At 33.0% G+C, this 12033-nt stretch overlaps 1 protein-coding gene across 1 annotated transcript; it reads right to left on the bottom strand.

The window, feature by feature from the left end:
* Positions 1 to 4057: 4057 nt before the first annotated feature.
* Positions 4058 to 11261, bottom strand: LOC140443258 (uncharacterized). Its single transcript, XM_072534401.1, has 2 exons — positions 10915 to 11261; positions 4058 to 6329 (listed from the first exon to the last, which is right to left on the bottom strand). The coding sequence occupies exons 1-2, from the start codon at positions 11147 to 11149 to the stop codon at positions 4843 to 4845; spliced, it is 1722 nt and encodes a 573-aa protein (XP_072390502.1). The 5' UTR covers positions 11150 to 11261; the 3' UTR covers positions 4058 to 4842.
* Positions 11262 to 12033: the final 772 nt, after the last annotated feature.

Raw genomic sequence — 12033 nt, forward strand, 5'->3', positions numbered from 1 at the left:
GCCTGATGTTTCGTCCGAATTTGACATTTTCTTATATGATTTGTGCCACCACTTTTTGAAACTGAGAACATCGTCTGACGTAAGTTGATATCCAGTAAATCGGCCAGACTTACTAGCTTTTAGCATGAGCTCTGTATATTCATCAGAGTATAAATCCTGTCCATCTTTCTCAATAGACGCTTTATGCTTCCAAAATCTCTGTCACAGGGGGAAAATGAGTGGCCACGTACAGGGTAGTTGTGAGTTATTGTTTCAAATCTACCTGAGTCACAGAGGTTTAGTAAAAAACACAAAAACTGTATGAATCTTATTTTGGCCTGATGGGCCATCACAAAACAATATCAGATGCTTCACATTAACTGGAATGTCATTGAAATAGTTCATTAGCATTGAACATACTTCGTCAGGGCCTCCTGTGCAGGTATGTGCGGCAAGGGGAAGTTTTGCATATAGTCGAAGGTTAGTGCGACCGTGTTGTCATCTTTGTTTTCCTTGCCTCATCCATAGCTTTGTAAAACTTTTTTGCTCGCCTTAAGTGTATAAGTGTATCATGTTCTCAGCAGCTACATTTCTTTTAGCATTATCACTCAAACACTTGTCTTTCAATTTAGCCGACAGTCTTTCGCAAGTTGAACACACATCTACTTGTGGTCTTCCAACACAGTAAGCAAAGTTCTCTTTAATAGGTCAGAGTTGTCTAAAATAAACATTGCATGCATTTTTGCGACATCAAGCCTAGCGTCCAGATATTTTTTAGGTTTTCCCCCATAATGAGTTTCCTTGACATCAAATTTCTCAATGTGCTGCTGAATTCTCACACAAACGTTACCTGGAAGAGTGTTTCCACTTCTAGATTTTCTCCTCTTATCTACAGTGGTTTTGTGAAGGTCAGAACATTTATTTATTCTTTTGATTCGATTGCCAGAAATTGCAAACACTTTTAAGAAAACACCTCTACAAACTTGAGTAAGAACACCATTTACTTTCAAGTTATACTTGTATGAATGGGATTTTTTGTTTGACAAGTCATCAGTAGGCACATCAAAGTTTTCTTGAGCTTGCTCATTATTTACATTAGGACTGCGGGTTTTGCGTCTACGTTTCACAGGCAAAACCTCCACTAAACCTTGGAGGTACGTGTCTTCCGTGTTTTAATTTTCTAAAGAGTAAAATGTTTCCCATAGTTCTTGTTTTATTTCATCCGTAAGTTTCAAAGAACATTTCAAATTGCACTTACAGTTTATAACATTCATCGAGGCTTTGTTGGGAACTTCTTTTCCTTTGTACGAGACGTACTGCAGTCCTTTGAGCCTAACATTCTAAATAATATTCAGTTTGTAATTTTCTTCGTGTACAACTCCACGCCCACGCTTGGGACTAGGTTCATCATCTGTACTATCTGACATGGCTTAAGACTATATAATGTAACAATAAACAACAAAATAACATCTAATTTTCATCGAAAACTAATTACTCAGTGTTACCTAGAACCTTTAAATCGAACAAATCAGCGAGTTACAAAATTCACCGCACTAAAAGATGTATTTACCTTTAAAATGTACAGTACCGTCAAAAACACATTTTTTGATATTTTGTCGCTTAGGTGGTTTCTGAAATAAACGATTCGATTGTCGTCGACTTTTTCATGGGACACATAAACGTATTCGTGAACTACCTATTGTAAAAACTATGAATACTCTGATTTGTCAGTAGTCTGAATCTAAATAAACTTTGTCCATTTAATAAGCACTGAATTTTCGTTTTCGTTTCAACATTATTTATGACCCTACCGAGAGAGTGTAGGGTATATATCCACAACAAGGACAGCCTGTGTTGACCGTTTAGAAAGTTGACCGAAAGTTTAAACAAAATAGCTGCTTTGTGTTACACTTTATGTTAAAAGTAAAAACAGATTCGTTAATTTTTTTTTTCCAAAAACCGCATCAACCTTAAAAGGTTATTAGCGGAAGTTTATTACAATATATATGGTAGTGTACATATTATAAGGTTAAGTAACATAAAAATTTATCAACTAAAAGAAAAATTACATTTTATGAAATAGATTAATGTCCTTAAGATATTTGATCATACCTATTGGTTAAGTTACAGTTTAATATATTTTTAAGTTGACCTGGTTCTTCAGAAATGTTGTTGGTGCTTCGTTCATATGAGTAAAGTGGACAGTCTGTAAGTATGTGTTGGACTGTTTTTTGGCATCTACAGTATGAGCATTCTGATGGTAGCTGCTTCGTTAATAAGTGTTGATGGGTTAATGTTGTATGACCAATTCTTAGGCGATTTATAATCACCTGTTCTTTTCTTTTTTCTGGAAGTTGGAGCCGGACACCGATAGAGGGTTTAATTACTTTAAAATTTGAGTTATTTGAATCCCAGCATCGCTGCCAAACTTCTGTACAGTATTGTTTGATATTAAGGTAGATATCTGTGACATTATCTGAAATACCTATATGTGATGGTATCCAAAGGAAGTGAATGTTTACATTTTTGTTTTGTAAGTAATGAAGCATAGATTTTATGTGTTAGATAGACTTGTTTGATGCTTTGGAGTACAGATAATGAATCTGAGATAAACAGGAGATTAGTATCTGTATATTTTTGACAGAATTCAAGTAATTTTAAAATTGCAATAGCTTCACCAGTAAATACGCTGCAAAAAGTAGATATTCGTATAGCATATTCGATAAGGCTGCGGCACAGCCATTTTTGATTTTTGATGCGTCGGTGAAAATCTTAACATAATTGTCATATTTTGATAGAATTTCTTTATATAATGTACGAACGAGGGTAAGATTTGTGGTATTCTTTGGGTAAGCTACTAGAGATGTATTAATAGGAGTATTAATTGTCCAGGAGGTTCAGTTGGGTATGTAAATAGCGAGTATGTCAACAAATTGGTATTATATCCACAATTCATTACAAGTTCTTTAAAGGTTAAATATCTTGATTGTCTGTTATTTTTGTGAATGGTGTTATTTGTATGTAGGAGTAAGTAGTTAGGGTTGTTAATATTGCTATTTAGTTTAGCAGCATATCTTAGTGTGGTATATTGTCTTCTTATAAACAAAGGTGGTTCATTTAGTGCAGCTTGAAGACTTGCCACCGGACTAGTACGGAAGGCACCCAGCACAAGTCTCAAAGATGCCCTTTGGATAACGTCTAAGACTGTAATAACTTTTTTACTAGCAGTAGAATAGCACATTGCACCGTAATCTAATTTACTACGGATGAGTGATTTATATAAATATAGCAGAGTAGTTGTATCAGCACCCCAATTTCTGTTAGAAAATATTTTAAGGAGGTTTATTTTTGGCTGACAGGATAAGGCTAATTTTTTAATATTTTTCATTTCGACTGACTGTCGAATCTAAATCCTAGAAAGTCTGTTGAATCTATTTGTTTTATGTTAATATCATTTAGAATAAGGGCAGGTTTGCTATTGGTTTTATTTTTACTAAAGATAATAAAATAGGTCTTTTCACTTGAAAAGGTAAAACTACTTTTGTGGGACCATATTTCCAGTTTGTGAAGAAATGCCTGAAGGATTTTTGTCGCGAGAGAGATATTACCGATTCGTTACACTTTATGTTAAAAGTAAAAACAGATTCGTTAATTTATTTAAACTTTTACATTGGAATTTAGCTATGCCCAGAATAGCGAGGAACAGCCTTAAATCATCCGTCCATCTAGTCGGTATTCGTTCTCTGTTTCGATATGCCTCTTGTCTTGGTCGCCGTTCCAGAATCTTTCTGGTCCATCTATCATCCATCAATCTAGCAAGATGTCCTGCCCAAACCCATGGTAATTCTTTCAACTGCATCCGTGACTCCTGTTCTTCTTCTTATTTCTAGGTTTGGTACTTTATCGCTAATGGCAATACGATCTTTCCATAGCGTGTGTGTAACCCTTATTTTATTTATTGTTCCTTTTGTCAGAGTCAGTGTTTCTGCACCATATGTAAGAACCGATAAAACACATTGGTTAAAAACTAATAATTTCTATCATTATACCAAAATGAGCTGAATGTAATTCATTCAGTAACTTATTTCGTAGTTTACTAGGAACAATTATTGTGTCCCCACAATAAGACGCCATCTTCAATATATATTTCATTTCGTTTGGTAGAAACGTTTGATTCTACTCATACTATTCATATTATAGCCATTAGACCGAAACGTTTGATTCCATAATTTGAAATATCAACCATCAAATTTAATTCTAGGGTTGGATCATTACGAAATAATACTAGATCTGAAGGTAACATTTATTTAACAGTATCAAAAGATAAATGACATTCCTCATCCCAGTGCCAAACTACACTTGTTTTAAAAGTTTATATAAACAATTAACAATGTTTGGGAGATTTGGAATTAATCGATTATAGTAATTTATAAAGACACAGAACGAAACTCTAAAAAAGAAAAAAATGCACATGACAATGATTTTTTAATTTTCTTTTATTTAAAGATAGAAAGCTTTATCATCAGCAGTTCATTTTGTTTAAAGTGAAACCGATATAAAACAGTTAACATTTCAGATGAGTTAACTAATTCATCTGCAACATTTTTTTTAATACGAAGCATTGTGTAGGTAATTTAATTTTAATTATTTATTTGCACTGTCAGTCAACTTGTCATAGTTCTGTAAATAATATAAAGTCCTATCCTAGTAAACTGTTCCAAAAGGTACAAAGCGGTCGGTTTCGTATTGACACCAGTCGCAAAGATAATTGAGGGATTGGTTGCAGCATCAGGTGTAAATTTCTTATACGTTGACGGAAACTATAACTGCAATTCTAAACCGCTGAAAACAAATTTCACACTTTTAAGATTTTTCTCCAGTGTGCACTCTCAAATGAGTTTTCAAATTACCTGCTTCGCTAAACTTCTTAAAACACATTTCACACTTGTAAGGTTTTTCTCCAGTGTGCACTCTAAAATGTCTTTTCAAATGACCTGCTTCGCTAAATTTCTTAAAACACACATCACACTTGTAAGGTTTTTCCCCAGTGTGTACTCTCAAATGTGTTTTCAAATTACCTGCTTCACTAAATTGCTTAAAACAGATTTCACACTGATAAGGTTTTTCTCCAGTGTGTATTCTCAAATGTTTTTTTAATTTAACTCCTTCACTAAACTGCTTAAAACAGATTTCACACTGATAAGGTTTTTCTCCAGTATGTATTCTCAAATGTTTTTTTAATTTAACTCCTTCACTAAACTGCGTAAAACAGATTTCACACTTGTAAGGTTTTTCTCCAGTGTGTACTCTCAAATGTCTTTTCAAATTACTTGCTTGACTAAACTGCTGAAAACAAATTTCACACCTGTGAGATTTTTCTCCTGTGTGTACTAGTAAATGTGTTTTTAAAGAACTTGTTTTACTAAACTGCCTTAAACAGATTTCACACTTGTAAGGGTTTTCTCCAGTGTGCACTTTCAAATGTCTTTTCAAAATATCTGCTTCACTAAACTGCTTAAAACAGATTTCACACTTGTAAGGTTTTTCTCCAGTGTGTATTCTCAAATGGTTTTTTAAATTGCTTGCTTGACTAAACTGCTTAAAACAGATTTCACACTGATAAGGTTTTTCTCCAGTGTGTATTCTCATATGTTTTTTCAAACTACCTGCTTCACTAAACTGTTTAAAACAGATGTCACACTTGTAAGGTTTTTCTCCAGTGTGTACTCTCAAATGTCTTTTCAAACTACCTGCTTGACTAAACTGCTGAAAACAAATTTCACACTTGTAAGATTTTTCTCTGGTGTGTACTCTCAAATGTAATTTTAAAGCGCCTGCTTTATTAAACTGCTTAAAACAGATTTCACACTTGTAAGGTTTTTCTCCAGTGTGTATTCTCAAATGTGTTTTCAAACTACCCGCAATACTAAACTGCTGAAAACAAATTTCACACTTGTGAGATTTTTCTCCAGTGTGTACTAGTAAATGTGTTTTTAAAGAACTTGTTTTACTAAACTGCCTTAAACAGATTTCACACTTGTAAGGTTTTTCTCCAGTGTGTACTAGCAAATGTGTTTTTAAAGAACTGGCTTCACTAAACTGCTTTAAACAGATTTCACACTTGTAAGGTTTTTCTCCAGTATGCACCCTCAAATGTTTTTTCAAACTCTGTGTTTTAGAAAACTGTTTAAAACAATTTTCACATTTGTAAGGTCCATGTCTAGTCTGAACTTTTATATTTTTATTTATAGTTTTTCCTTCGGCGTGTCGACTCGTATAGTCTTCATTATGGGATGAATGTTCATAAAATGTTTCCATAATTTTCATTTTATTCTCCTCCTGAGTAAAACCTAAAATACAAACCAACTGTAAACATTTACTACAAGAGAAAAATTAATACAGAAACAAAATAATAAACAAAGTTCAACTATATTCAAAAGTTGAATATAATCAATATGTTTTAAGCACCTGCATTTCTGTCTTGTATGTGCGTAAGACGCCGCTTTCTTTTAAACAATCTTTTCACACAAAATAAGTCAACCATAGCTATTAAATAACACAATATTCCATCTTTAGTCCAGTCAGTTGGTAAAACATTATTTGTAGCATTCTCAACTGCGCCAACCCTCCAATCAATCTTAGTCTATCTATTAGTCTAGTTCTCACGGGTTTCGTCATACGTTGCGCTGTGCAGATTTACCTTAAACGTGCTCCGATTAGATATCGTATTCAAAGCAGATGTCTGATTTTTAGAGCAGTCTTAAGCGTCAGCACTTTCTTTGTACATATTAGCTCATAGGTATATCGACGATGCCAAGATATATTCTCATTTATTGGGCCTTATTTTTTGATGACTATCCTTCTTCTTCTTCTTCTTTTTATGTATTCATGACTGTCTGCTTTTCAATGGGCCCCCAGTAAGTTGTTGTTTCATCGTTTTTGTGGTCTTCCTATTGGGGAACCGTCTCTTGCCGTCTTTACTACTCTATTTGTTGTCATTCGGCTTATATGATCGTTCCATTCTACTCTTCTATTTCTTACCCAGTTCTTGATATTCTCCACCTTACATCTACGTCGTCTATATGTACTTCTAGCTCTGTCCCATAGTGTGTTATTGGACTTTATTTTTTTGACGACTTTTCCCTTAAAGCAATTATGGAATTAGACGCAAAACTAATTCCACAAGCAGGGCTTCAGGCCAGGCAAATCCTGCACAGCCAAGTATTGAACCTAACAGAGTACATAGAGGAGGGATTTGAGCAGAGAAACAGATAGTGGGTAGATCTCGGCAGCATATGATATAATAAATCACACAGTTATTTGTAGGTACCACTGATTAGGTAAAACTAATTATTTTTAACCTAATTTAATTTTAAGATTTAAGTCTCTCAAATATAAAGAAAATTGCTGGTAAAGGTCGTCAAGTTGATGCTGGAGTGTTTTCTCGTGAGTCAAAACAAACGAGAACATCAAAAATTAAAATGGATGCACTTGTTGAGGGTTTACTTCGTAGCACTATCATTAATTTTCACAAAATGGAAAAAATCGCACCAACAGTTGATTGCTTACATAAACAATTTACTGGACAATGAGGTTATTTGGAAAGTATTAAGTAAATCGTTAAGAAAAAAAAATCTTAATTTAGGATTTCCTTGGTAATAAACCACAACCAATCGTCGCATTTTAATAAAAAAGTGATTTAGGAAAGGTTAGTGAAACATTAGTGTTATCATTGTTGACAACGCTCAATATTACAATAAACAGGCGGACAAGGCAACCCTTTTAGTATGACATTTTGTTTGAAACATTTCGAAGCCGAAAGTAATGCTATCTATCGATGATAAATATTTTCATGGAGCCACCTCTCTACAACACAATTTGATGGCGACAGTTCAAGATATAATTCTTATTTAACGAGACTTTTCATATGTTCAGGAAAAAATGTTCAACGTTTTATTACAAATATTTTCCACTTTCCGGTTTCTACCGGTAGCTTTATTATAAGCAGGAATATATTATTTTTTCCTATTGTGACAAAACTGTACATTTAAAAATTTTCAAAAAATTCATAGGTACATATTTCTTAGGATTATATCTTTATGCTGTAAGAAAATTAACAAAATTGTATGTTTGATTTTCCCGCTTTATACTTGGAAAAAAAAAGTAGTTTTTTTTTGAGTTTCTTCGAAAACATGAAGTTTGCTCAAAATTTGTTAAAATACTTCTAGTGATCACATTTACCTTCTCAATTTTTTTGAATGTATAGTTTGTCTTTTTGGGGGGTGCAGATCAACTTTAATCACAGATTAAAAAAAATATATTGACATCACAGATTAAAATATATTAACATTACAAATTAAATATGCTGATCAGGGAGAAGAATAGACCAGGCACTCCGCCACAGAATAGGGTGTGTTTTCTGTTGAATGTTAGATTTAGACTATTGTAAAATGTAACACACGCATACAAAGGAATTCTCTCTGTTAAAGACAAAATGTGAGGTGGGAAATTCAAATTAAGGCTTCTTGTATTATATTCATGATTTGGTAGCAGGTGATAAAACAAAGAAACATTTTTAAAAAGGAACATAATACATTTAAATATATAGATCGCTGAGAAAGTGAGTATATTGAGTGATTTGAATAGGCTTCTACAAGATTCTCCCGCATTTAGTACCAAGATCACCCGGACTGCCTTTTTTGGACTATAAAGACAGTTGTGCTAACCACAGCAGCGCCCCAGAAGATTACTCAATATCGCATAACATAATCAAAGTTTGCATAATATACTAATAAAATACTGGCAAAATCCCCTGGTCTAGATAGCTCTTCATTGCCCTTAATGAGTAGAAGGATCTATTCAGTTTTTTTGTTATATTTTGTATTTTTTCCCCCCAAGTCCTGGTCAATATGAAGACCAAGAAATTTAACTGAACTAGCAGGTTCCATGTTTTGTGATAAAAAAATTGACTGTATCTGGGAACTGTTCTCATAACTCGCTGGTTCTAAAGTAAACAAAAACTGTTGACAACCTATTTCAACTGAACCACTCTTTAGCATTGCTTAGAGTTTGCTCTGCCACTGTGAAGAGTGTTTCTAATGTTTTTTCCAAGAACAGCGCATTTGAGTCATCAGCGAAATTTACGAGGTTTGAGAAACCATCAACCACCACATTTTTTTATAATATACACTGCATACATTTATTATACACCACACACTTCTTGTGACCTATCTGTGAGAAATGATTTTATCACATATTCCAAAACGATGTAATTTTTGTAAGAATAGAACATGATCTAGGCTTCAAAAGTCTTGGATAGGTATAAAAAAGAACCTAGTGTTTTCATCTTTGCCTCTAGTTTTTTTATTAGAAAACACCTTAGGGTCACCCTCTAAACAGAAATTACCTTGATTTCTGGAATTACCCTTAATTACTTTTACCAATTGCCAAGCCATTTTAGTTTTATTTTCGCTTTTTTCAACTCATTCTTTATAACAATTTTTTCGAGATTAAGTGAGTAAAGAATTATATTATATTTTTCTGTTCTGTAAATATCTTTATATTCAACATTATTACTAGACAGTGTAAACAAAATATAAAGCCTAGATTTACAATGTATATCATAATTTTTAAAGTACTTTTGTGATTTTTTTAGTTGCATAAAAATTTTCTAAACTATATTCATAAAAGCATCCAAATTAGTATCTACCTCCAATGTCTCAAAAACAGTTACCCAGTATACATTATCCAATATAAATTAAAATAATCTTTATTCTCCTTACTAAATATTTGTTTTTTATTATGTATGACTAAAATTTTACCTTTTGAGCATTATAATCTGATGTATGAGGATTGAATACAGCAGAATCAAATATGTCAAGATTTGTAAAAATATTATCTATACAGGATTTTTTGTTACCTTGTATGCATGTATAGTCATTGATGGAAGGTTTAATATCAAAGGAGCCCACAGACATATTTAATGCGTCTGTATTTGTTCTAATTTGTTTATTAACTGCACTGTTACAAAGTGGTGACAGTGAAATCGAAGATGAAGAAGACAAGAAGAGAGGAAAACTTCCTCAGGGATCAGGAATAGATCAGAGGATGACATAACTTTAGAAGAAGAAGAAATAACATGTGTTTGGTAGGTTATATATTTTGCATGTGCGGTATAAGTATGTATTTTTATTTTTCAGATAAATCCTGCCAATGAAATACCTACTTTTGTGGTTACCCCAGCTAAAGACAAATTATATGGAAAAAATTAGTATGAATGTAACAACCATGCACAGGGAAAAGTAAAACTTCTTCGAAGAATATTGTATATATAAAACCAGGACCCACATCGCAATTGTGAGATATACTTGATCCAGTATGCATCTTTCAAATATATTTTTCTGATGATGTTTTGAATATAACAGTAGAATAAACTTATAAAAAGACAAAATTACAATAGGGAGCCAGCATTTATTTCAGAAACAAGTTTGGAATAACTCAAAGCATTACTTGGATACTGACACCATGTTCAATACTACCTTTTCTGGTATGTGATAAAAAATGTCAAAAGAAGACAGAAATGCGTTACAGGAAAGTCCAGTCTCAAAGAGGATGAGGATGCTGTTACTTACTGCAAAATGTGTCCATCAGCAAAGAGACACATGACCATGACTTACTTATTTAAGTGTAAAGTAGGAAATAAAGGAAATATGCAGTGCTCATTAAAATAAAATCTGTTCAAAATGTATTTCAAGTTTTGTTTATATTTCTTTTGTTTGCTCAAAGCACTTTTTGAGTTACCATTAATGTTGTCTGTTACCCCATGTCTAGGGTTAATATTTGCATACTTCAACAGGGTAAAGTTAAAGATAGGTCACACAAATAAACTTCTTAATTTGTTTATTTCTTTTTAAATTATACTGTTATCTTACTTGCCTTTTTCAGTTTTTTGGTTTTCTTCAAATTGGTTCAGGTTATTTCTATCTTGGTGTACTTCAGTATTTGTAGGATATTCCTTTAAGTCTAAATAATCATATATGCCATGTGTACTTTGTCTATTGGATTCCTCCTTAATTTCACATTTAAAGACATCCAGAAGACCATCATCTAAGTCATTATACTCTATTTTTACTTTAGACGTCTCCTCACTAAATTCTTGTTTAACTTCCATTTTATTAAACTTGATTTTATGTATTTCAATAGTAAGTAATAATAGCAAAGATTGAAAGAATATAGATAGACGAATGCAGAACCAGAACTAATGACAATGACTAATGACTAGTCGTCTAGCCGTTGGCAGGTCAGGATTTCAGGATAATCCTGACCAATCCAATCGCACTTGATTTTGTGTGTGGCGCGTCATTCAAATTATGTACAGGTTTGAATGTAATAGTTCTCATTTCTCATATCACGAAACGTTCTCAGATTGTTCACACAAACAAGGAGTTATGTTTAATTGTGTTTTGAATACACAGTTTTATTATTTTACATATTATAAATTATTATTATCTTATTGTGAGTTGGCAACAAGTGACAAGACAGTGACACAAAGGGTGAGGGAGGGCTTGTCTGCTTGTCACTTATTATTATTATAGATCATAGTTGTTGTTATGTTGTTGTATAATAACCACAATCAAATATCAGCAATAGTCTGACGTTCAGATATACTTAGAAGTAACTGTCCAATATCAGTTTGATGTCCAATGTGTGTTTTTATAAAATTGACTTCAACTTTTTCTGCCAATTCAACCACAACCTTGAGACCTGCTGGGCAAAATCCACCAATTTTTATACTGCTTTTCATTTTTAAGTGCCTCTTTCCTTTGCTTTCAGAATTAAAGCAGCCTGACCGATGACACAGAAACTTCATTGTCTTGTGAGTCTTTACGGAAAAGTTCTCTACTTTAACGTATTTGGTTTTTGTACTACTTTCAATAGAATATTTCCACTCCTGAAAAGAGGCTAAATTGGAAAATTGAAGTGTTTCACTTTCTAGGATTAGGTTGTGTTCTTCTTGAAAGTGAGTGTGCAATTCTGCAACATAACTTGAATGAA

The sequence above is a fragment of the Diabrotica undecimpunctata genome, chromosome 6 (assembly GCF_040954645.1).
Source record: "Diabrotica undecimpunctata isolate CICGRU chromosome 6, icDiaUnde3, whole genome shotgun sequence".
Taxonomy (NCBI): Eukaryota; Metazoa; Arthropoda; class Insecta; order Coleoptera; family Chrysomelidae; genus Diabrotica; species Diabrotica undecimpunctata.

Excerpts from the sequence above, each read along its gene's own strand:
- LOC140443258 (XM_072534401.1), bottom strand. The coding sequence starts at position 11,149 with ATGGAAGTTAAACAAGAATTTAGTGAGGAGACGTCTAAAGTAAAAATA. Across the intron at positions 6,330-10,914 it reads AAACCAAAAAACTGAAAAAG|GTTTTACTCAGGAGGAGAAT; the intron begins GCAAGTAAGATA and ends TTTGTATTTTAG.